The 24,314-nt window shown below is 43.9% G+C and overlaps 1 protein-coding gene and 1 long non-coding RNA gene across 8 annotated transcripts in view; both read left to right on the top strand.

Moving 5' to 3' along the window:
- LOC145715952 (uncharacterized) overlaps window positions 1-24,314 on the top strand; it is a 519,543-nt gene that overhangs the window by 421,201 nt on the left and 74,028 nt on the right. The window lies entirely within an intron of this gene.
- The window catches only part of CRIM1 (cysteine rich transmembrane BMP regulator 1), a 180,548-nt gene that overhangs the window by 135,153 nt on the left and 21,081 nt on the right, over window positions 1-24,314 (top strand). For 6 of the 7 annotated variants that reach the window (XM_081796925.1, XM_081796921.1, XM_081796923.1 and 3 more), the window contains 5 exons: window positions 1,555-1,711; window positions 5,001-5,122; window positions 6,517-6,726; window positions 10,233-10,448; window positions 14,103-14,324. In XM_081796925.1, coding sequence (XP_081653051.1) covers window positions 1,555-1,711; window positions 5,001-5,122; window positions 6,517-6,726; window positions 10,233-10,448; window positions 14,103-14,324 — 927 coding nt within the window. The remainder of the gene's footprint in view (window positions 1-1,554; window positions 1,712-5,000; window positions 5,123-6,516; window positions 6,727-10,232; window positions 10,449-14,102; window positions 14,325-24,314) is intronic. The other variant, XM_081796926.1, reaches the window with a different exon arrangement.

Here is a 24,314-nt window from a genome sequence, read left to right as displayed (position 1 = left end):
AAACTGATGACCTTTCAAGTCCTATAATTACAAATTTTTAAATGAGCCATTTAGAATTTCACTTTCAAAAAGGATGCAAATTAGTAATCAGTTGCTTCGCAGTGTGATGTAGACCCACAGGGCTATATTAAATATGTGTAATGAAAGGTTTATGATCAGGACAAAGTAGAAAATTATACCATAAATCACATTTTCCTCTCTAAAAGATAGCAAATTAAATGTTCGTGTATTGCCAGCTAAGATTCACAAAAAGATGCTCTCTTAAAATATTTATGTAAAACCTGAACCCGTCTCACCTATTAATTGTAGTTCAAGGTTTAATTTTAGATGATAAGGTTTGCGTGTGGAGGGGGGGACCCACGCATTCTGTTTTTCTTGGTATCATATGCATTATTTATAATACTTGTGCTTTAAGGGTGTCCAAATAAAATACAGATTCATTTGTTATTCCGACAAAAACAACATCTGCTTCCCACCTTGCCAGCCCCTGCAGAGCAGTAATCAAGCATTGCTGCACTCTTGCCGTCACCGTGTCAACCTCGTTACATTTGATTGACTTTCAGACTCTGCATTCAATGCAGACAGGCCTTGAGTTGCTTCAACACACCACCAAGCATGCTTTTCTTACCTGAATGCTTGTATTCCGTACATTACCCTGCAAAGCCCTACCTCACACCTTTTGAAATCTTTCCAGAAGACTTTTCCGAAGCTCATCTCTCTGGTAGTTCCTTTTGCCCGCCACCATAGCTTCTTCCCTGCACCCCTTTTTTTTTTATTCTAAAATAATGTTATAACTGACTAATAGAGGACAGCTAAAACATCATTCCAAATTCTGCTAACAGAGGAGAGTTCAAACATTTCAGATAGTGGATGAGCATTAATGTAGACGTTTTTGTCACATACGCTTTTTAGTCAGTTAGACTTATCCAAAGACGTGGCTATCTGTCAGTGGTTGGGAAAAAATACCTAAATTGAAATACTATTTCACTTTATAACGTGTTATTAGGCCTGTTTCTTTTTAAAGAAAGGGTAAGAAATCCTTCAGACTGCATATAATATGCGGTATTATAGGATTGTATCTAAAGCTCCTAAGAGAAAACATTGTGTGAACATTGAAGAATGTGCGTTATCATAAGCATTTAGTTGGAGCAAAAGATATAATGTAGTTTGGGGTTTAAGTGTCTCATTCTCACATTTAAACATTAAATAGTAATCAGTAGTTTGAGGAACTCATAAGAACAAATTTCATGAAAAAATAGCACTCCGTTTCATCCACACCTCAAAGAGTAGTCACAGCCTGCTCTTTAGCACCAGATTGGAATACACTTCAGAAATCTGTTTTTTGGGGCTTCTTTCCTCGATTAGTACCAAGATGTGGAGTTATGTTGAGATAACCAAGGAATGGTGGCTCTGTAATTTTTAACCATTCCTAATGCTATAGTATAATAGAGTATAGTATTTACATCTGTGGAAGAGGACCGGCAGATATTAGGGGCAGGTGTGGAAGCGTCCATGTGTTCATCAGCACGTCACGCTCTCTGCCTCTCTTCACAGGGGAGGAGCTGTGCTCGGGCCTCAAGCGAGGCTGTACTTTGGGCTGCCCCTTCGGTTTCCTGACTGATGCCCACAACTGTGAGATCTGTCAGTGCCGCCCACGGCCCAAGAAGTGCAGACCCATAATCTGTGACAAGTATTGTCCATTTGGATACCTGTAAGTATTTCTTAATTCAGAAGCTCTCTTCTTAATCATCTGTAACTTAATGAAACGTCCATGCTTACTTTTGTTAATTGTCTCATGTGTATGTGAATGGATCAGTGATGCACTGAATCCAGAATATCTGTGTTTGCTTTGTTAAGTGAATCAGAGAGCAGCAAAAGGGGGGTTTTACTCTTAACTCTTTGATGAAGAGGGGCCAGAGCCTCATTCTGCCACTGTCCTTTGGGCCTCTTCTGTGAGGCTGCCTCATAGCAAAGGCCTTTGCACACTGCCAGAGGGAATGGAGTTGTCATGAGAGCCCAGTATTGGACATGCCACAACTTTTCACAACTGTCCCAGTGACTGTTTGGTGATAATTTATTTAATAATGTGTACTTTAAGATCAGTGGCCACTCATTGGCCACGTGGAGCATGATTATTTGCCACGCCTCCCTATCTTACCTTGGTGCTGGTCTGTAGTTTATAACATCTTTTTCTCCATGTAGCAGTATCTTTTATGAATTCCCTTAGAGATAAGAACCATGACTTAGATTTTCAAAAATTCTTTGTTGAACCAAACCCCTGGAAAATCGAGATTATCCCAGGGGGAAAAGGCACTTCACATTTGTTTAGTGTCTGTACTAACATCTATTTCTGTCTTTGTATTAAGCTGGTTTCCTAAAAGGTTACCTTCCCTAATCTTGCTTTATCATTTTTATTCCTTAAAGATTTATTTATTTTAGAGAGAGAGAGAAAGACGCACGCACGCACGCGGGCAGGGGGAGAGGGAGAGGGAGAATCCTCAAGCAGACTCCCCGCTGAATGCAGAGCCTGACGTGGGGCTCCATCTCACAATCCTGAGATCATGACCCGAGCCAAAATCAAGAGTCAGCCACTTAACCGACGGAGCCACCTAGGCGCCCCATCTGCCTTTCCAATTTTTAATATATTTGTATAGTACTAGTAATTATAAAGGACTTAGATTCATCATCCCTTGCCTGCCATCTTAAAGTTACCATTTTTATGGTTCCTCTTAGGAATTCTAGTTTAGCAGGGATAGGGGAATCTTAATTCTAATTTTAGGATAAATTGAGGATGCTCACTATCCTTAAAACATCCCCAAATTAATAAACCGTCATTGTTCTTAATCCTAAAATAGGACTTTTATACCAGTGAAAGTATTATTTCTTAGCCCCACTCCTAATGTCCAATAAAATATTATTATCATAATAGTAACTACAAACACCTGCTGCTGCAGTGTAATGACAGCTCAGAATCGAGGTTCAAGTCCAACCTTCACCTTGGAGAGAAAGCCTTTAGAGGACTGTGGAGTCCATGGCATGTTCCTATCAGTAAGCACATTCAGGGAGAACCAAGCAGATCACCGTAGACAAATAAGTACTTTATCAGCTAGAAAATGTGGTTTCAAGGGCAGCCTCTGAAGGAGAAATGTTGGCCAGACACCATATGGGAGTACTGGGACGAAGGCAGCCTTCCGTGCCCCTTATCCATACCTGCTGAGTAGATTGTTCCTCTCTGTGTGCAGCAAAGGCTTACAGAAGGGGTCGGTGGACAGGTGGATGGATATCTAAATGAATGAACAAATCAGGTAAAGCCTTGATAGAGCTTAAAAATGACATGTGTTCTCGCATGACTATGAATAATTCATTTAATTCGTTCTTCTCATCATGTTGACATAAATATGTAGACCCCAGCACTCAGTTCTCATTTCACTTAGCAGATTGTGGTTTAATTGTCACTTGGGCAGTGGTATACCAAGGGTTTCCCATAGAGCGGTCTCCTCTCAGAGTCCCTTAATTTATCCAAGATGAAAAAGAACAGGAATTTTTTTTGTGTGTTTGTGTTATTGGAACACCAGTGTTGCCACTTAGGGCTACTTGGGGTGAAACCTGAGGGTAAATAGAGTAACTCCTCCTTGTCTGAGGCCCAGTAAGCCAGCTAGGGCAAAGCCTGCAGAGCAGATGTGGAGCCTAGGAGAAGACTCGGTCCTGTGGCCTGTGGACGGGACACAGAGGGAGCTCCTCTGTACCAGACCGTAACATTCTCCTTTTAGAGAAAATAAGGAATGTTTGTTAAGAATTTTTTTTTTCCAAAAAAATCTTCACTTAAATTACTGTGATGTGGGGCACCTGGGTGGCTCAGTCGTTAAGCGTCTGCCTTCGGCTCAGGTCATGATCCCAGGGTCCTGGGATCGAGCCCCACGTCGGGCTCTCTGCTCCATGGGAAGCCTGCTTCTCCCTCTCCCATTCCCCTTGCTTGTGTTCCCTCTCTCGCGGTTTCTCTCTCTGTCAAATAAATAAAATAAAATCTTTAAATAAATAAATAAATTACTGTGATGTATTTCGTAAACACATATTTATTTATTTAACATCATCTTTCCAATCACAAAATTTAGGCACTCTAGTTTATTAAAGTGCAGCCTTTTTCCTGTATCCCGCATGCTTCTTTATACCCCGTGTATGGAGCATTGTTCAGTTGATATTCTTTCCTCGCTAGTGAAATCATGAGTGGACCTTGATTGCAGGGCTTCTCAAAGTTTTTATTCTTTATCAATCTTGGTCCAGTCTTCCCAGGTCTGTGGAGTCTTAGGTTTTCCTTCTGTCTGCTCTAAGTTCAGTAAGATGCTCATTAATGTTACTACTAGTGGGGCGCCTGGGTGGCTCAATCAGTTAAGTATCTGATTTCAGCTCAGGTCATGATCTCGGGGTCCTGGGACAGAGCCCTGTATCGGGCTTCGCACTCAGTTGGGATCTGCTTTTGCCTCTGCCCCTCGCCCCCCACTCGTGCTCACTCTCTCCCCCCCAGTAAATATATTTTTCAATCTTTTAAAAAAAATATTTCTACTAGTGTCTGAAATTTCTCAAAGATTGTGGTCATGTGAGGAAGGTTTACCCTGACAAAAGGAGGACTTCTGCCCCAATGCTGGCCTCCAGCATTGACCAACAGTATACCCTTTACCATCCCATTCATGGAATTACACGTTCATCTTTTTTATATTACGGTACTACTTTTCCTAATTAAAACAGCAGTCATGTCATTGGGTTTCTGACAGTCACATCCCAGAAGCACATTAGTCCTTGGGCAATTCCAAACCTTGGCCATGGGTAAGTGGTGGTCACGGCCACAGAGAGCTACTTAGACATCACTCCACGAGTTTTTGAGAGCGTAAGTCAAGTTATTCTGCTCAAGAGTAGTATCCCTTCAGTGACCCTTGGTCTGAGTGCTTGGACATCATTTGAGACTTTTGGATTTTCTGACCTCTGACAAAATTTTAATTACCCAGGAAGAATAAGCACGGCTGTGACATCTGTCGCTGCAAGAAATGCCCGGAGCTCCCATGCAGTAAAATCTGCCCCCTGGGTTTCCAGCAGGACAGTCACGGCTGTCTTCTCTGCAAGTGCAGAGGTAAGTGCGAACCCATGACCCTTCTTCCCCCCTTCAGAACAGCCAGGGCTCAGAACCGGAGAACAGGAGGACATCATGTAATTGAAACCGTTTCAGTGACGGTTGTCTATTCAGACACAAATGTCACTCTCTATGGGTCCATCCCTTTTCCTTCCATCTCATTGGAATAAGAGCTCAGAATAGAGTTTAAAGTAAGCATATAACGGACAAGCACATTTGACCAAACGAATGACTTCTCAGCTCTTCAGTTTTACCCATATTAGGAACGTTAGCCTAGAGCACCTTTACCTTGACCTCGGTAGAGTCTGCTTCTGTTGGGCAGTGGCTTGATACAGTGATGCAGCAGAGAGCCCTTTTCGGAGCCTGTGAGGGTGGGCGTGGCTAAGCAGCCTGCTTATCTATTTTCTGGTAACAGTTTTCTGTGAGAATTTAAACTTCTGAATCAGCAAACGCCAGCCTCGGTCTCTACATACGCACGAATCCTGGGCATGCATTTTGTCTGGGACTTCCCTGTTCAAGACGTCCCTGCAGCCATGGGAGCATGCACCCCAACTGCCATTTCTGCCCGTACCCCAGCTCCAGCCTGGCCACCCACCCCACCCAGTCTGCTTTACTTGTCAGCATGACCCACAGATTCAGCAGTAAAAGATCCCTCAAGTTTGTGGTGTGTTTTGTTTTCTATTTATTTATTTATTTATTTATTTATTTATTTATTTATTTGAAGAGAGAGACACAGCGAGAGAGGGAACACAAGCAGGAGGAGTGGGAGAGGGAGAAGCAGGCTTCCCCGCGGAGCAGGGAGCCCGATGCGGGGCTCGATCCCAGGACCCTGGGATCATGACCTGAGCTGAAGGCAGATGTTTAACGACTGAGCCACCCAGGCGTCCCTGTGGTGTGTTTTCAAAGTTAGGCAGTTATCACCCTTAACAGTGTCTTCAAGGGGTCAGAGTAAACAAAAATCTAGTCACTGCTTCGATTGTTGCACTGAACAAAAATCTGTTAGTTTCAAGAGGCCCAGGCTTTCCCCACTGGGTGACTTCTAGAGTGATTATTCCGCATATATTAAACATGTATGTACTATTTGCTATGAAATCAGTGCTTGTTTACTGTAGAAAATATGAGGAAGTAGAGGGAAAGGGGTAGAAATCAACTATAATCCCGTTAGTAGGAGAGAAACTTATTTGCAGGGTTTTTTTTTTTTTTTCCTATTTTTCTTTTTTCAAAAGTGAGAGCCTGTTAACTTAAATTATTCTCACGAGCCTTTCCCGTGTCATGAACTGTCCTTTTGTACCCGTGATTTTTGGTGGCTGGGTCGCATTACCTGTGAGGACACTACAGGCTATTTATCCTGTGCAGTAGCTGCTTCTTTACCAGGCTGCCTTCTGTCTGTCCAGAGGTCCCTGCTTCAGCCGGGCCACCTGTCCTGTCAGGCACATGTCTGTCCATGGATGGCCATCATCATAAAAATGAGGAGAGCTGGCATGATGGGTGCCGGGAATGCTACTGTCACAATGGACGGGAAATGTGTGCTCTGATCACCTGCCCGGTGCCTGCCTGTGGCAACCCCACCATTCATCCGGGACAGTGCTGCCCGTCATGTTCAGGTAAAAGCTGGCTGCCATCTTGTGCGCTCCCTAAGCAAATGACTTCTGCCTTGCAGGGCCTCATCACATCTGTGACTCTGGGGGACATGCAGGGGACGACCCCCTGGAGCACATTCCAGCTCTCCGTGGCTTTTGTCAGCCACGGCCACAGAATCAGCCAGGGGCTGTCAATGATTGGCCGAGGACCAGAGGAAATGCTCAAACCCTAGAACGACTCTCCTTGTTTTTTGATAGTTTACTCAATGATATGGGTCTTCGGACGGTATTTTTGTAAAGGATTGCAGACCTAGTGTACTTAAGCTCCAGCTCTCCGTTTTACAGATGGTGTATTAAGGCTGAGTGTTTTAGTTAATCGGAAGGGATTGATGCTAACTTTATTCCGTAAAAGCTTATTATTTATAAGGGAATATTTGAGAGGGAGAGAATTATCAAAGTCTGTGGCTGTTGCCCCTTTTTAAATTAATGGCCATGTGGTGCTCTTGCCAAATGGAGATATTTAGAGTGACCACACATCCCAAACATTTCAAGTCCTAATGATGGTAATCAAGAGAAGTTGCTAGAAGAACAGACCAGATTATATAATTCATGGGGGTCTGAATTATGGTTGTCAATAACAGTAATTATTACCATAATACCTCATCTAGTGCCGTTCATCCACAGAGCTCAATATAGTCCTGCATTTATTATTTCTTCCTCTCTGCAGGCCACTTGAGTTAGGGGAAAATGTGCTTAGGCAGTTTTTCATTTGAAAAACAGACTCCGAAATACTAGCTCTCTTACCCAAAGTCAAATAATATGTCAGAAGGCCAGGGAGAAGTGAAGTCTCCTGATTCTTGCACCACATCTCTTTTAAAGTTGGAATGGGTGTACTGTCGGATTTCAGAGTCCTCATTACTTCTCCTCTGGTCAGTCCTGTCCCACGTCTCCCTGTGAACGGATCCACCTATGCAGTGGGTGCCGTCAGGAACCTGAGACCTATCTTTCTCCAGCAAGGCAGGCCCGGCCTGAGGGGAGGTGGCCTTGCCAGCCATGGCCGGGGTGAGGAGAGGGACACTTGAAGTCCCTGTTAGCTCTGAGCATCGACACCCCTCAGTAACTAAGGTGTCAAAGTGACAGGCAGCCCCCATACCCCTGTAGAGGACCAGATGATCATGTTTGTTTTGTTTTCCCCATAGTGCAGTCCTATGAGTCCCACACTGAAAGTTTCCTTTTTCACATGTTTTGCTATTAAATATGAAAAACTACTAGTGTCCATTGACACAGAAGATAAATGAGCAGTTTAATGAAACAACTCTGTGTTGACTCTTTGGGGAAGGAAAAATCATTTGTTGCAATGAAGACCCCATGCTTTAATTTTAGGCACAAGTGTATGGAGTGTGGACGGCACCTGGGTCTTTGCTAAACTTGTACTCAGTGAAGAAGTCTCAGCCAGACTGGTTCAAATGCAGAGACGTTACTAAGAACAGATGATGGACTTAACAAGCTGGAAGTCAGTGGAACCAAAATGAGTTTTCTTTGTTACAGAGATAGAGAAAATTGTCATATAAATACACACAGGATTACTGATGTATTGTTGTGGGTGGTGAATATATATGTATAAACACACATATATGGATCTGTAGATATATTTTTTCCAAAAACCTTTAGTGGATTACCATTTACATTCTTCTCATGAGAGACCCCAGAGCTGTTGCATTCAGGGATTCCTACATTAAACATTTTCTCTCCTCTTGCATTCAAGGATCAGCTGTTTTCCTTTCTGGGATAGGTGAGCAGTTCCTAAACTCTCCTGATAGAAGATTCACCAAATGATGCTGTTTCTCAGGTGTTTGCTCTCTCTCTCTGTTTGTCTCTCGTCTCTGTCTCTCCTGCCGCTCGCGGGTTTGCCATGAGGCATGGGCTATGGCAGAGAGGTGAGCAAGAGAAGACGCCCGCAAACACGCATCGCTTTCTTCTGACCACTTCCCTCCGTGTCTGCGTGTAGAAGGGCAGTAATTGGGAGCCTCTCTCAGTCCTTGGTGAAGGGAAAAGGCAGTAAGGGAGCCTTTTCCAACATTAGTTCATTGCTGCTCTTTCGAACAGTTTTTGTCTTCTCGGTAAACCATCTGGTCCCAGCTCACTTTCGTTCTGATTTGCATCCTCTCCCCTTTGCTCAGAACTGCAGAGTTTGCTCGGGTGGCGTATGCACATGAGCCCTGGCTAGTGTCTGTTCCCTGTGATGTGTCCACTCAGTCAAAGTGCCAGTCTCTACGCGTTCCCTTGAGACAAAGCTGTGGGCACAGTTCCCTTCTGAGCTGGAAATCAGCCCACCCCACTGCATCTCGTAGGTGCTTAACTCTCGTGCTGACCACCACTTTGAATGTCACCACAGCGTGGCTCCTCAGAGATTCCGGTTCTGAGCATGCCTGCACAGACAGGGTAGCTGTCCTGGGGCCCAGTTACCACCGAGCTCCAAGCATGAGCTGGCCTGGGTGTCTCCACACTGCTCCTCGGCAGGGTTCACCTTCTTGAAACGCCTTCTTGAAACGCTTGTTGTATTTGGATTACCCGAATATGCTTAATGTCCTCATACTGCTCCTTTCCCTGGCACAGCCTCGGGGCCCCTCCCAGCATCTCTGCAGACAGGCTAAACATTCAGTTCCCTCTCTATCATTATCATCTCACCAAGACACCAAAATGCCTCTCCTCTGGGGAGAGAAAATATAGTTATCATGGGTTTCTGGGCATTGACCTGTCCTGATGATGACATCGCCAAGCAGATGTTTAGTCTCAGGTGAGGGTTTCCAGACTGTTGATTCTGAAAGAGCGAGCATTCCTGCTCAGTTTGCTCACGGCTGCTCTCGGTTGGGCTGTGGCCCGCTCAGCAGCCGGATGTACTTCCAAGTATCACCGTCCTCAGGATCCTAGAGATAATGGAGTGGATGGGGCACAGATCACTTGGAAGCCGTGTTTAATCTGGAGACATAGCCATGACCCAAACGAACATAGTCTTGGGTTTAGATTCCTTGTCTGCCCTTAATACTGAAACCTCCGTTCCTCCTATGTAAAATAGGATCCTAGCACCTACCTCACAAGGTCTAAGGTCGGTGTAAGGAGTAAATAAGATAGAGCACTTCGCATGGAAACTGGACCACGGTCCGCATTCAGTAAGTGAGAGATTGTTATTCTAGACACTTCCGCACATTCAGAGCTGCCCTAAGAGGCCCTGTTCTCTTCTCCACAGGAAGAGTCCTCTCGAGGTAATTGAACTCCCTTATTGAATTCTGTCATCACTGTTGACAGACTGGAACCACTTGAATCTCCCTTCTTGAAACCAGCGCTTCTGCTGTTGCCTTCTGTTTCTGTGCAGGGACCGTCCCCTCACTCTTGTCTTGATAGGAGTAGAGGGAGCTCCTCCACGGCCACTTCTTCTCTGTCCCTTCGAGCAGACAACACCAGGTTCTTCAAGAGTTGGGGAGGCTGCAATTGAATAATTCCTTGTGTTTTCATTTTCTGTCATTTCCCAGATGACTTTGTGGTGCAAAAGCCAGAGCTCAGCACCCCCTCCATTTGCCACGCCCCGGGAGGAGAGTACTTTGTGGAAGGAGAAACGTGGAACATCGACTCGTGTACACAGTGCACCTGCCACAGCGGGCGGGTGCTATGCGAGACGGAGGTGTGCCCGCCGCTGCTCTGCCAGAACCCCTCACGCACCCAGGATTCCTGCTGCCCCCAGTGCACAGGTGACTAAGCCGCGCCCTGCGGCGCCCCCGGTGGGGGAGGGGTGGCGGAGGCTGCCGCGCAGGCGCTGTTGTTGGGCGGGACCCGCGGCCGCGCAGGCGCTGTCTTTCGGCAGGAGCGCCGCGGGCCCGGTGGAGCCACACAGGGCGGCGTGCAGAGCCAGGAGCCGGCATCCTGCTTCCTAAATTCATTCCCTTCCATCAGCCACAGATTTATGTAGTGAATGTGCCTTGCATCTGAGGTGCCTTGGGCGGGGGGGAGAAAGATTGTCTCTTTTTCTTCCATTTTTTTTCCCCCTTAACTTTGCACGTCGAGAGACGGCCCTGCTGCACCAGATTATGCCAGATGATTTTGCAAAGGTGAAAAGTCGTCTTTGTCTTTCACAGATCTGAGAAGCAGCTGTTAATAAGTCATGTGAATAAAATTCTTTGAAATATATAAGGGTGGCAAAGATACTTTTGAGAATGTTGAACAGGAAATTGCTAAAATATGCATAATATTCAATTCCTCAAAGCTGGGGTGATTAATAAATTAAGATCCAAAAGTATTAATTTGACGAGCACTGCAAATGTACAGAGAGTATTGATTTCTTTTTATTACTCAGGTAATCTGTCCCTGGCTGGTAAACTTAGGGTCATGATACATATAAGACAAAATTGTGTCAGGATTTTAAACCTAAATTCCTGGTTCTGTAACTAAAGTAGCACTTGTAATTAACACCGGAATTTTCCAGAAGGTACTTTGTATATGTAACATCACCAAGTTGACAACACAACTAGTTTTATTTTGTTGTTGCTTAATCTTTGGTCTTTTCAACTTAAATCAATAACCATTTACCTTCTCAGTGTCTATCCGTAGAGTATTTCTGCTCAGTGAAACATATACATAATTTTTTATCACTCTTCTATTCATTTGCAAACCCTTGTAATGTTCTTCTGTTCCGTTCCTAAGGGGAACAGACACCCCTGAACACCTGGTGTTGAGTTTATTAACTTAAGCCTGGGTGGCTCATCCTTTCTTTATGTATGACTCAAGAGATACTTAAGTGCTGGCCTTCATCTTAAACATTAGGACTTACTGCTTTATATGTCAGTATTCCAAAGGTTACTCTTACATCTGTGAATAAGAGCATTTCTGGAATGCTCTTATTTTAAAGTAAGTCACCTGCCCCTTAATTGATCTTTCTGAACTTTCCATTCATAGTTGTGTCACAGCGATATTAAAAAGTATTAAAACGCAAAACATTTTCTTCACAGTCAATTTCAACAGTAGCATTGATAAATGGTGTATTTCACATCTGGAAAAAGACCATCTCTAATCTTAGGATACTTGCATCCTAAAGTAGTCCAGAAACGAGATATATGTGCAGTTGGAAGAGTTGTGTCCCTCTTGGTGATTGTTTCCCCTAGGGTGCCCTGTTATCACTCCCTCTGTCCTTCCACTTTCCCTCGCCTCTGGCTTGGTTTAGTGCAAGGTCTGGAAGTGGAAATGGGTTCACAAAGAAAGATCGAGCATCCCTGTGGGTGGTGATACTTCACCAAAGTAGAAAAAGGGAGAGAATAGAATAATACTTCTTTCTTTTTAAAGATTTATTAAATCTCTTTCATTCTTTATTGTTTAGAGTTGGAAAGAAGCATAGCATAGAAGAGAGAGGGAAATAGAATAGAAATAAAAAGAATGAAGGGACACCAGTGAAGGGATGGGTAAAAACAAAACAAGAGTTAGTAGTTGGAATCGGAAGTATAAAGAAGGGGTCCCTGGGGCAGGAAGACAATAGCAGGAGAGGCCCAAAGAAGGAAGATACCGTGGGCAAGAGTCCAGATGACCTTTTCAGCCAGGATTGGGTTAGGGGTCACCTGCATCTCAGCTTCGGCTCCCTTGTAGCACTGACCACAAGTTCCCATGTCCCCTGGGGCCTTTTCTAGGCCCTAACAGGAGGCCTCCAGACTCTAGGGTATTCATTTCACCTATTTCATAGCTACATCACTGCTGTCCCTGCTTCCTCTTCTAAATGTTTATATGTGAGACTGGACACTGCTTGCAAGGGCGAAGCTGTCATAGCCCAGAGGAACCTGGTGGCAAAATTATCCCTGGACGTGGATGACCCTGAAAAGGTCACTTTGAAAGTAATCCTCTCTCACCATCTTTAACCCATATAGATGTCATCTTGGAACCGTGCCTAAAATTAGACCCAGAGCACACTGGGAGCAGTGGAACAGTGTCTCTCTTCCCCTTGGGACTGCCTTTGGGACTGGCAGTAGAAAATAGGGTTCCATGATTTTGAGGAGAGGGCATGGGCCCAGTCCATTTTGCCAACTGCCCTCTGTTCCTCAGAAAGAGCCCAAAACAAAGCAGCTGCCTCGCTTCTCAGAGAGGCTCTTGTCAAATCCAACTTCGTGGCTGTCAGATGTACTCCTGAGGTGGATAGAAGGAGAAGGTGACCATTAGAGCTTCCACATCACGGGGATGACTACCTGTCTATCCCAGTTAGGTCGGTTGTGTGGCTGAAAATAGCAGACTTCATGAAATTAATTCTAGGAGGAGCATCTGATCATCCTTTTGACCGTGTGGCCCTTGAGAAAATGCAGAGGTTTGCTAGGGAGGACATCATGGCTGTTTCTAAGCTCTGGAGTGGTGAAGGTGGTTGATCATGCTTTCTCTTATCAGCAGCCCGGTGACTTTCTAACCTAGGGACCTCACTATCATGTTTTTCTTTGTTATATTCCAGTCAGGTTTCTGCGTGAGGGTACAGCTTTTTATGTAATTTCATTGAATGCCAAGACCCAAAGAGATCTCTGGGTTTTCTGGTAATACTCCTTTCTGTTTCGAGTTGTAACTGTATCTGGGAGCCCTCTGGTCAAAGTCTTTAAATAGCAAAGACACAAATGACTTGTGGGTGATTTCTCTGTGCGTACATCCTTACGAGTAGATTTCCCACCATCTTTCAGCCTGAACATCAGGATACGACACATAGGGGTTCAGTAGGTGCAATGAAAGTTTTGGTATTGATTGGATAGGACGGCACATAGGTACAAGTCCTAGAAAACCCAGCAACAGTTTTTTAACAAAAAGTTTCTTTTCCATTCATTACAAGAAGTTTGGAGGCAGATGAGTTGGTGTCTTAGCGATATCAAGGTCCTTCTTCTACACGTATGATAAGGATATTACAGCTTTAGGCAGCACACTCGGATTCAAGGCAGGAAGAGTCTGGGAGGAAGACCACATCTGCCTTCTATCAAGAAAGGTGCTTTCCCAGAAACCCGCTCATTTAGCCAACCGGGTGACATGGCCACCTGGAAAAGCAGGGCACAGGATTGTCCTGACTTACACCTAATGTGATCCAAATCCTCAACCACCCCCACTCCCTCCAGGGTTTTGTTAAGCTCCAGAGCAAGAGTAGAGTGAATGTTGTACAAACTACTTAACAGAATCTCTGTAACAGGTCTTTTGTGGTCTTTATTGTTTTGCTTTTAAAATGTAAGACCCTGCACAAATCAGGCTTGCTGTTTTGTTTCGGAGTCATTTTTACGGGAGGCACACAGAGCCCCAGTGACCGAGTGTGCTCTTTATAAGACGGAGTGAAACTCACTGTGTGGCACAGTTGCTGGCCGGTAGCATCTCCTTTTTCCAGCTGACCTTACGTTCAATTTTTCCAGATGAACCTCCTCAGCCTTCCTCATCCCATAATGAGAGCGTGCCTAGTTACTGCAAAAACGACGAAGGGGATATCTTCCTGGCAGCCGAGTCCTGGAAGCCTGACGTTTGTACCAGCTGTGTGTGCATGGACAGCGTCATCAGCTGTTACTCTGAATCTTGTCCGTCGGTGTCCTGTGAAAGACCTGTTTTGAGGAAAGGCCAGTGTTGTCCCTACTGCATAGGTAAGACCAAGAAAAAAAATCCGTTGTTTCTACCAGTGGCTGTTAAATCTACACTGACAGCCATTTGCCTAGATCAGTTCATGTTTGTGACCTGTTACATGGACCCAAAGGAGTGGTATGAGGCAGGAGAGTGATGCAAAAGATGTGTTCACGAGATACAACCTGTGAGGAATGAGAGGCTCTCTCAGAATGCTGTGATGTTCTCGAGCTGTCCTCTTCTAGTGGGCTCCTTTGCTGTTTCAGGGCTTTCAGTATTGAACCCTCTTTCTCCACCCAGTTTTTTACATTGGTCCTTTTGTCCATATACAAACACATAATAAGGTACACTGAGCGCATAAAGCTTGCTGCTGCCTTGAGATCCACTAAATACGAAATACCGATTTAATGTCCCAGTAATTCCTCTTGTCTGCTGACTCCTAATTGATTCCTTTTCGACCATGCAGTCAGTTGTCCTTGTTGAGGGTCTAGGGACACAAAGTGAGGCAGGCCTGAGAAACCAACAGAGCCCGCTCCTTCTTGTGACCCAGGGGGATAGAGCCTGTCAACAGAAGACGTCCGTATGTTTGCCCCGGATGTCTGTACTGAAGCTGGTCCTGGGGACAGAAGCCAGATGCTGCTCTGGAGTCCAGAAGGCAAGGCTCGAGACAGCTGGCTACTCTCATAAAGGCACAGTCCCCGCTCCCAAGGCTCTCACTCTCTTATTGCTTTTGTATTGAGTAAAGCTCATGAAGTCAAGTGAAAGACAATGATACATCTCAATCCAGTAGTGAACCTACAGTCAGAGTAGCAGATAAAAAATTAGGGAGCGCCTGGGTGGCTCAGTCGGTTAAGGGTCTGCCTTCAGCTCAGGTCATGATCCCAGGGTCATGGGATCAAGCCCTGCATTGGGCTCCCTGCTCAGCGGGGAGCCTGCTTCTCCCTCTCCCACTCCCCCCTGCTTGTGTTCCCTCTTTCACTGTTTCTCTCTCTGTCAAATAAATAAAATCTTTAAAAAAAAAAGATCTTTAAAAAAAAATTAGACAAGCTATATTAATGGCAGGTATTGTGCATTTACTGCTGGAGTTTTTTGCATGCTTTCTAGATACAAGTAATTACACATATTTGGGGTGATACTTGAGGAAAAGGAGAGATCTTCAGGCCACGGTGCTTTGTAGCAATTCCTATAGATGAACTGATGAATGGCGCTCGGGTACATGTCGGCCATAACTCAAGCTTATCAAGACAGCTCCTTCTCCTTGACTGTTCGACCTCTGGCCACTAGATGGGAGATCACGTCCTCTGAGTCTTATTCTCTATGTTGGTATATAGAGAGATGGAAAGATTCTAAAAATACAGTTTCTGCTCTCGGGAATTTTACAGAGCTAGATTTTTCTCAGTGTAATGGCCAGAGAGTATTTAAATGTGTGTTTGAAAGCTGAATTCTCTTCTTTTAACAGAGTGACCAACTTTGGAAATTATTCTTCAAACCATGATTTTTGAGAGAGAAATGGGGGCTATTAATCAGGATGGGGCAATAGCTCTATACCAGGAGTGTCCCAAGCAAATCAGGACATATGGCTGCCCTACTTTTTAGTGACCAACAATATTGGGTTCTACTCTAATACCCATAAGCTTCGTAGCTCCAAAATGGAGCCAAAAAAAAAAGTATCAATGCATACATACATCCAACTGAGTGCTACTTCATTTCTCAAAGAGCTGACCAGTATTTATACAGAAAATGTAACTGCCTTTGGTGAGATCTAAATAAATGGTATAAGCTGGCCACTATTTCAGGCCAGGGGATCGGCAGAGAGGAGAGATGTACAACCAGGACTACCATATTTAAATATCAGAACTTCTGTGCAGTTTATGAATCAATCAGGGGTGCTTAAATCATACTTAGAAACCGGGGCCCAGGAGGCTGCGAATTCCACATTACCTTCAGAGGAAAAATCTGGCGGTGAATCTCTCTCATGTTGAAAATTCATGGATTATTTTGTTCAGATAAAAAAGTTCTTGTGTTTTGCTGCTTAATCAGTAAATTTATAATTAGTAAATTATTCATCTAGTAAGTTTGTTTCCATATGATAAATAGTAAATCACTTCTTTTTCAAAACCAGTTTAACAAATGTAATCTCATGGAAAGAAACCTGCAAATCGGTAGTCTGTGTCTTTCTCATATTTTGTTGTTGTTTTGGGGTTTTTTGTTGGCTTGTGTTTTTGGCCTTTCTCTTTCCTATTCCAGTTCCTTCGTGATTTAGACTATACGTTCTTCTTTAGTGTGGAGAGAGAAATACCAATTCGGTCCAAATTTTTTACTTTGACTTTAAGTTAGTTGGCAAGCACTTTCACCAAATTTTGGTTCGTCAAGCTCATACTAGTATAGCGGAAATTATGTTTCGGTGGTTATCCCCCCCCCCCCAATACACACACAAAGATGCAGGTATAATTGTATCATATAAATCTAGGGCTTATCTTCAGGGTAACATATTGGGGAGACTTAACATTTGATGAGTAATACTGTATGCTGTTACTCTTTCATCTTAGCACTTCATATATGTTGTTTTATTTTTCAAAGAGTCACTGAGCCCCTTCAATATACATATGTATTTTGCAAGTAGCCTTGTTAGATTGGCCTTCATCCTTTCTCCCCCTTATGTGCAAGCATACGAAGTCAAGTTCAGTCCATGACTGTGACATGAGGATTCCCTATCAGACCCTCCAGTTAGCTAGCTCCCTTGGCCTCTTCAGGATAATTCTCTTATCAGCTTCCCGTCAGCCCGGCCCTCTGTAAGGGCTTCAAGCCCGGGCAGCGACAAAGCCTGCGTCCCCATACAGAGACCGCCTAGCAAAGAAACAGGCCATCATTTTGCCTGCCCTAAAGCACCCGATGATTTCTCCAGTTGGCCCAAAGGACCAGTGATTGCACTGTCTCCAGTTTTAGGCTCTCTCGGTTTGAAACCAGCTCCTTCTTAACCTAGATCGTCTGTTCCCAGGATCATACGTGCCTCACCCCCGCCTGCAGTGCTGACCTCACCATGGCTGTGGGTCCCTGAATGAATATTCTCCCTAATTAGATCTCTCAAATACAGACTTCTAAAAACCTCAAACCAGCCTTTAATCTGACTTCTTTTTTTTTAGTGATAAAACCCCTAAACAAAAGCATGCTTCTTTCACCTTGTGAAGTATCCTTTTTTCTTACCATAAGAGAATTGAAAAGTGGTGATCCTACGAAAAGTAGTATAATTATGAATATTTGTATTCCTTTCAGCTAGATTATCAAGTCGCTAATGTGCCATGATAATGCTTTTCTTTTGATGTGTGAAGGCCTCATATTATGTGTGCTAATTTAATAGAATGTGTAATACAGACATAATTAATAGGATTGATGATTAATTTTGAAAAGTGAACAGCTTTGTCTCATTAGTTATAATACCCCTCATTTGGGAATTCATCCTTGTACTAGAAGGAAACTAAGTAGTAATTACCCAATCATTCTAATGGAACACTCCCTGATTCCCTAATTGTTTGTATTCCAGTTTTCTAAGCAAATACAAATTTAGATTTTATTTTCATAGGCTTTTTGACTGTAATGATGGCTTCAAGAATGGGCAGCAAGAATCAAAAGATGACTTGAGCACATAAGTCAGGTGAAGGTAAAAGGTCTGGTGGGAATTCTGATGTGTGATGGCAGATTGGATCTGGGGTTCCTTGTAAACAAGTGCCTTCAGTGTGACACACTTCACTCTGCAAAGTAGCGTCATAGCCTTCTCACTGACAACATCCTGTGTGCCTTCCTAGAACCTTTCTAGAGCAAAAACGATTTCAGTGAGGTCTTTATTCCATCACTCTCAGATGACAGTAAACAATTCAGCCAGCAACCCTTACCTAGTAAGTGCCTGTGGGGATGCTGGCCCTGACCACGTCACCCTTGCTCTGATGTCTTTGTTGGTGATGCTTCTGCCAAGGACCAGATTCTAGCAGCTTCTCTGAGGGGCCCCACCATCAGCATCCCAATGGACCTTCACTTTGTCCAGGGGCTTAGTCATTCCTGGACAAATATTATAAAGAGCATTACACTGATCATAAAGACCTTTCTTAATTTAGCTTATGGGGTCCTCAAGCCCATATTGCTGCTGCCTCATACCTGCTGTTGACTTTGGAAATGAAGATGCTCAGGTGTGCCCGATGATCGAGCGAGCCAGTCTAATTGAACAGGACTGGTCCTGAGCAAGCAGCTCCTGTATCGGCCAAGTCCTGTTACTCAGTGCATAGAATATTGTTTTGAAACTTGGAATTTGACAAGTATTTATTTATTTGTAACCGTTAGTGTGTTATTTCAGAAAATATTTGAGGTCAGATATTTAAAGTCCTATCTGTTGGCTGGAAATCTCTGAGTCAGTGCATCTTTCTCACTTAAAAAACTTTTGCCAAAGGTGAGTTCTTTTTGGATGCTAGTCAGTTGTTTGTGTCTGTCTGTGTGTTTATATATGAGAGATAGGAAATGATGTACTTACATGTTATGAAAGTATATATATACAGGTTATAAAATCCGTATGTATGATGTGAACAAAGTTAAGATAACCTCATTACATGTCTCTCAGTTCAGTATCTTTTAAGTGTCTTTAAGTATCCCTATCTTCAAGGGTCTGTAAAAATGAGTTCTGTTATGGGTGGCACCTGATCATACATCTTACTGATTAGAGGTTAGCTATTTTTTATATTTATTATATATATCTTAATATTTAAGGTGGAGCTTTCATGTGGAGTCAGGCTGGCTTGGTGCACACTGTTGGTTGTGATAGTACGATTCTGTTTCCGCTCTTTTGTGATCTTCAGCTAGAAAATGATCAGTAATATATGTCCTTAGGAGGGCGGTGTCTACAATTTCTGTCAAGTCAGTCTGTTATACATCATTCATTTTTGTTTAGATGTATGTGTATGATTATGCTAATTCGTTTAGGTATCTTTTCTTAGAGATTACAAATATAAATAGTATCTCTGTGGAACATCTGTTGATCATTGAGTATTTAACTCAGCCCAGGAATCAAACATAGCAAATATTTAATTCCGCATCTCTAAGACATACAACCCATAGAATTAAAGGTTGTACCTTTTTAAGCCATAATGTTATGAGGCTGGTATCTCTGTTGCAACATTTTTCACAGCTATTTCTCCAGTGTGTTTTCTTAAACACTTACGTGTTTTGGAAAGAGAACTTACTTTGGAGCCGAAGGGTTATGATCCCACCTCTAGCACATGCTAGCTTTATTTATGTCTCAGTGCTAGGATCTAACCCTAGCTCAGTTTCCCCATCTCTGAGATGGGGACGGTAATGTTGTTCTCTGCTTCGCTAAAGTGCTGTGAAAATTAATTGACATAATGCACACATGTGAATGTGCTTAGTCAACACAATGTGAACGCTCGGCTCAGTTCAGTGACAGCTCTTCCAACACGGAGTGCAGCTGATCTGGGTAATGTGCCAAATGGATTCTGGTATCGCACTTTACATATAGCACCTACCTCTCTGCAAGAGAAAAGCCTGGATATAGCATCCCAATGATGAGCTATTGAAGGACAAGAATATTTTAGGTAATGCTTCCATGGTGTACCTCGTCCTGCACACACTTAGCTTAAAACAGCCCACCACTGCTTTAGTCACTGTATTGTGATCCAGGTGGAGGTGGCATGCTTTCCAAGGCTCTGTAGTACAGCTGGGTTGGGGCAGTGCCCTGCCCACAAACCTCAGAGCTTCACTGTCCTTTCATGCCTCTGGATGTTGCTATGGGAGAGAGAATGGAGCTCTTTTAGTTTTTGTTTACTTTGAGAGGCTGGTCCCATTTGAGGAGTCTGTGAACTTACAGTGCATGATCCACCATGATTCCTACAGAGCACGTGGCCACTGTCATCAGGAAGAGCCGAGGTATGCTTCCTCAACATTCTTCAGAGCTCTGGGTTCTTGAGGTCCCCACACTGCAACCAGGTGGTCCCAGATAGTGCTGAAGTGATTTAAGCGGAAGGGAAGGGGAGCAGGATGCTTTTCTGTGTGCTGTTTAAAGGGTAGAAGACTACAAACACTCTGGTTGTCATGCACTCTACTAACTTTGGAATGGGTCTCAAGTTGTTGCAACAGAAATAAACGGTGTTTGATTTCAGTCTGTTTAGGTCTTACCCTGCACCCTGGGAAGCACCTCATCCTGCTCACCCCATATGCTGCTTTCTGTTGGCTGCTTGTGTCCTTCCCAGGCCTTAGCTGTGTAAACAGAAATTCCAGTAAGCCTCTCTGAGTGGTGTCGTCCTTACCTGGGCTTCAGCACACAGTCTTATTTGAAAGAGGTCTCTTGCACAGATCCACAAGCACATGCCTTTCACCTCTTATTTCCATCCAGGAGACCAACTCTGATTTTGGACTCTCTAATGGTTGGGGGAAAGGCCCCTCTACAGGAGGGTTACATTTCTGATGAGGGCATGTAATCAGACCTGATGTCAGCTGGCAGACCCTGATGGGCCACACACAGGCTGTGATGACAGGAACTTTCTCTGGGAAGTCCAGTGGTTTCCACTTCAGGGTTTTCTTAATAAGATTCTGTACTCTTTCACATAGATGGCTTCCCTTATGTCCTAAGGGAAGCGTGCTATTTTCCTTATTTAGGCCACCTTCATCTTTCAATTTTCCTGCCTGCCTTTTAGACTACATTATGTATTTCCATAATGGTTTCCATGTATAATCTCCATGAAGGATTGTCAGCCTTGTAAGAGATGGGACCTCAGTTAAAGTTGAAAATGGAATATTTCCCTGAACTTTCATCCATGAAGTGCTTACTTGACCCATAACAGATGGTTAATGCATAGATTAAGTCCTATCAGTGAGAAATAATGTCCTCTTTGCGTGCAGTGGGAATCAGCCAGAAGTCATTGTAGTTACCAGTTTGGTGAGATTTCTATTCCTGGAGCTCAGGAAAGTTTATAATTTTTTTTAGTGACCTTATTACCTATTTTTTCCAGTATGTTGAAGAAACCTGAAAGGTTCTTTCAGCCTTTATTAAAATATACCTTAGACTCCCACCCCAAGAAATAGAATAAAGTAAAGCATAAATGGACTGCCAAGAAAGGTCTTAAAATGGTGGTCAGATCTGCTTTCAAAGTATTTGAGACGTTATAAAGAGGCAGGGGTTGGCCTACGTGGTAGTACGTGTCTCAGTTTTCTCTTTTTATAATGAATTAAGAGTAGATGTTTTATTTATTAGAAGCTAGAAGTTATTAGGGACTCAGGTTTTGAGTTAAATCAGTAAATATTTCTTGAATTTTTAGCCAAAAACCTTTAATCATGTGCTGACAGAATTACTGTATATTAGACCTGTGCCTCATTGAAATTGTGCCATCTGCATCCGATTTCAGCAAGACTTCGTCGAGTTCCGCTTTTCCATTCTTCTCCAGTCAAGACAGGTCCAGTGCGCCAGCCTGTTGAAAATCAGTCTTCATCAGTGCTTACGAGTCTGTGCGCCGCTTGGTGACCTGCGAATTGTTTGCCCAGGTTCCTTCTTCGTTGTGGTTTCTGTTTGTCTCCTCTTTATGTAAACAGAAGTAAAGCTGGTTTCTCAAATAAGAGGCACACACATTCGATTTCTTCTCTAAACGTAGAGTTTGTACCCGGCACGTGCCCAACTTTGGGATACAGAAAGGATGAGATCACAGGCCAGGGACTTGAATATTTTATCCGTTAAAAGAAGATAAAAATATAATAGTAGCATCTTATTCCTTTGTGGCAGTTAGAGAAAGATCACTGCAGTTCAGTGTTAAATTTATAAGCAAAAATTTTTGAAGGTACTTTCCCTACACTTCCCAGAGTCAGCTGCTTCACTGGTGATTCTTGGCTGCCTTTTTCACCCCCTTTTCTGAATCCGCTGTCACCGTAGTGTACCTTGTACCTTCTCACATCTGCCTGAGTGATCTCTCACTAATGCTTCTGTAAGTCCCTCGGACCTCAAAGTTAGGAAACCAAATCGAAGCAGAACGTTGTTAGCAGGGCCTGCAGTTTACACAGCTTTCCAAAACCCTCAGCATGTCTGCCTGGACCTGAAGTCCTATAGAGCTGGTGAGATCTCCTGATCCAGGAGCATCTCCCCAGGGGTGGAGACCTCACCCGCCTCGGGCACTACTGCGTCTCCAGCATTCAGGACTGCGCTGTCACAGCGATGCGTAGGAAGGAGAAGCACCCCTCTCCGCTCCTGCGGTGGATTATTTTGCAGCGGGACTTACTCCGAGAATAAGAGCTGCATTTAATTTCTTGTCCTCTGGGATCCCAGAGTAGATTACTTCTCAGAACTCTAAATAGTACACTGGAGGGCGCCTGGGTTGCTCAGTCGTTAAGCGTCTGCCTTCGGCTCAGGTCATGATCCCAGGGTCCTGGGATCGAGCCCCGCATTGGGCTCCCTGCTCGGCAGGAAGCCTGCTTCTCCCTCTCCCACTCCCCCTGCTTGTGTTCCTGCTCTCGCTATCTCTCTCTCTGTCAAATAAATAAATAAAATCTTTTAAATAAATAAATAAATAAATAGTACACTGGAGCTTTGAAAGAACTGATGCCGTTTCTAAAGCTGCCTACCTTCCTCCCAGGAAGTGCCTCCCACACCGCCACTCTGACTTCATGACCACTACAGCCAGATTTAGAACCTGAAGCTTCTGACAGGAAGAGTGCAGCTACGGCATAGGTTCAAGGGGATCTTCATTTTCAAATCCTTCCACAGAGGACAGAGGGGCAAAAGCCCGGAGATGCTTCCTTTTCAGAGGCTACATCCCTCGTCATGGTCCGATTCAGAGCAAGACCTGAGCCACCACATCAGTGATTCTGAAACACTGAACTGGATCTTTATAGAGGAAGAAACCACCACAGCTGTGGAGTCTAGGGTTTCCCCAGCAGTTAATCAGCTTTATGGTATAATTAGTAAAAAATAGCTCATGAGTAAAAGCAAAGTCCAACCTTTATAGCCTCTTAAGACATCTTCTCTTGAAGTAAGATGGCCAAGTTTGAACAGTTGGAAAAGTCACCTTGAAAGGAGTTAATATTTCAAGGCTTTGCACTTCTCCCTCCCCTTTTTATGAAACAGAATCAGGGAAAACGAAAATAAAAACAAAAACACCGAGTTCTCCAAATTCCACCACTGAAAGACATGGCATACTTTAGTCCTACATGATGCCATATAACGTTGCTTATATTTGAATCCAAAGACGATGAGATGCGTCTGTGCACTCCCTGAGTTAGATGGCCCCACAGAAGGAGCCACCGCACAGGAGTGCCCTGGGCCTCTGACACGCGGTGTTGGGGATGACTGCAGAAGCAGATCTCCATCCATCCTACAGCAGGGACTTTGTTTCTGAAGGAGGCCAAAAGTCACTTCAAGCCTGGTCTGATGGATGAGAGAGACCCGAGCTGAGGAAACCACATACCAAAGCTGATCTAAACCAAGGAGTGGCCATAAAATAGTAACTATCTTCATTGCATGTGTCAAAATTTGGCTCTGGATGCCTCTGCAAAAGGAAAATTCCAAAGCCATGTGAAGCAAGGGCAGTATCGTTGGAATACATTTATAGCCCTCTACAGTGACTGCTTAGAAGGGGATCACATTTGTTTGGATATATAACTCTTGATGTGTTTGTCCGAAAAAGAAACCTTATTATATTAGTGTCATACCTCATGTTTTTCTTGGAACATCCTCCTCTAATCCTCTTCTTCCGAGAGACATGTTAAAGAGAGATTTGCCTAAGAAAGACCATGAGTCCTCAATAACCACTTATTTATCTATGTTCCTTCGAAGGATTGTGCCGGACGTATGATGCAGTTAGTTGAAGGGTAAATTACCTTTGAAGACGAAGACCTTAACCCCCAACAAAGGCGAAGGGCAGGAATTCTGGTGCCCATTTTTTTTTAGAGTTAGTGAGTAATCACCACGTTCGTTTGTGTGGCACAGGAAGTGGCCCTCCCTGAGGTTACCCTGCTGGGTACAGGTGGGCAGA

The sequence above is a fragment of the Leptonychotes weddellii genome, chromosome 10, assembly GCF_054177405.1.
Source record: "Leptonychotes weddellii isolate Sample4059 chromosome 10, ASM5417740v2, whole genome shotgun sequence".
In the NCBI taxonomy this organism is placed as follows: domain Eukaryota; kingdom Metazoa; phylum Chordata; class Mammalia; order Carnivora; family Phocidae; genus Leptonychotes; species Leptonychotes weddellii.
The sequence above is the reverse complement of the archived record's forward strand: the minus strand, read 5'-3'. Positions and strand labels throughout refer to the sequence as shown.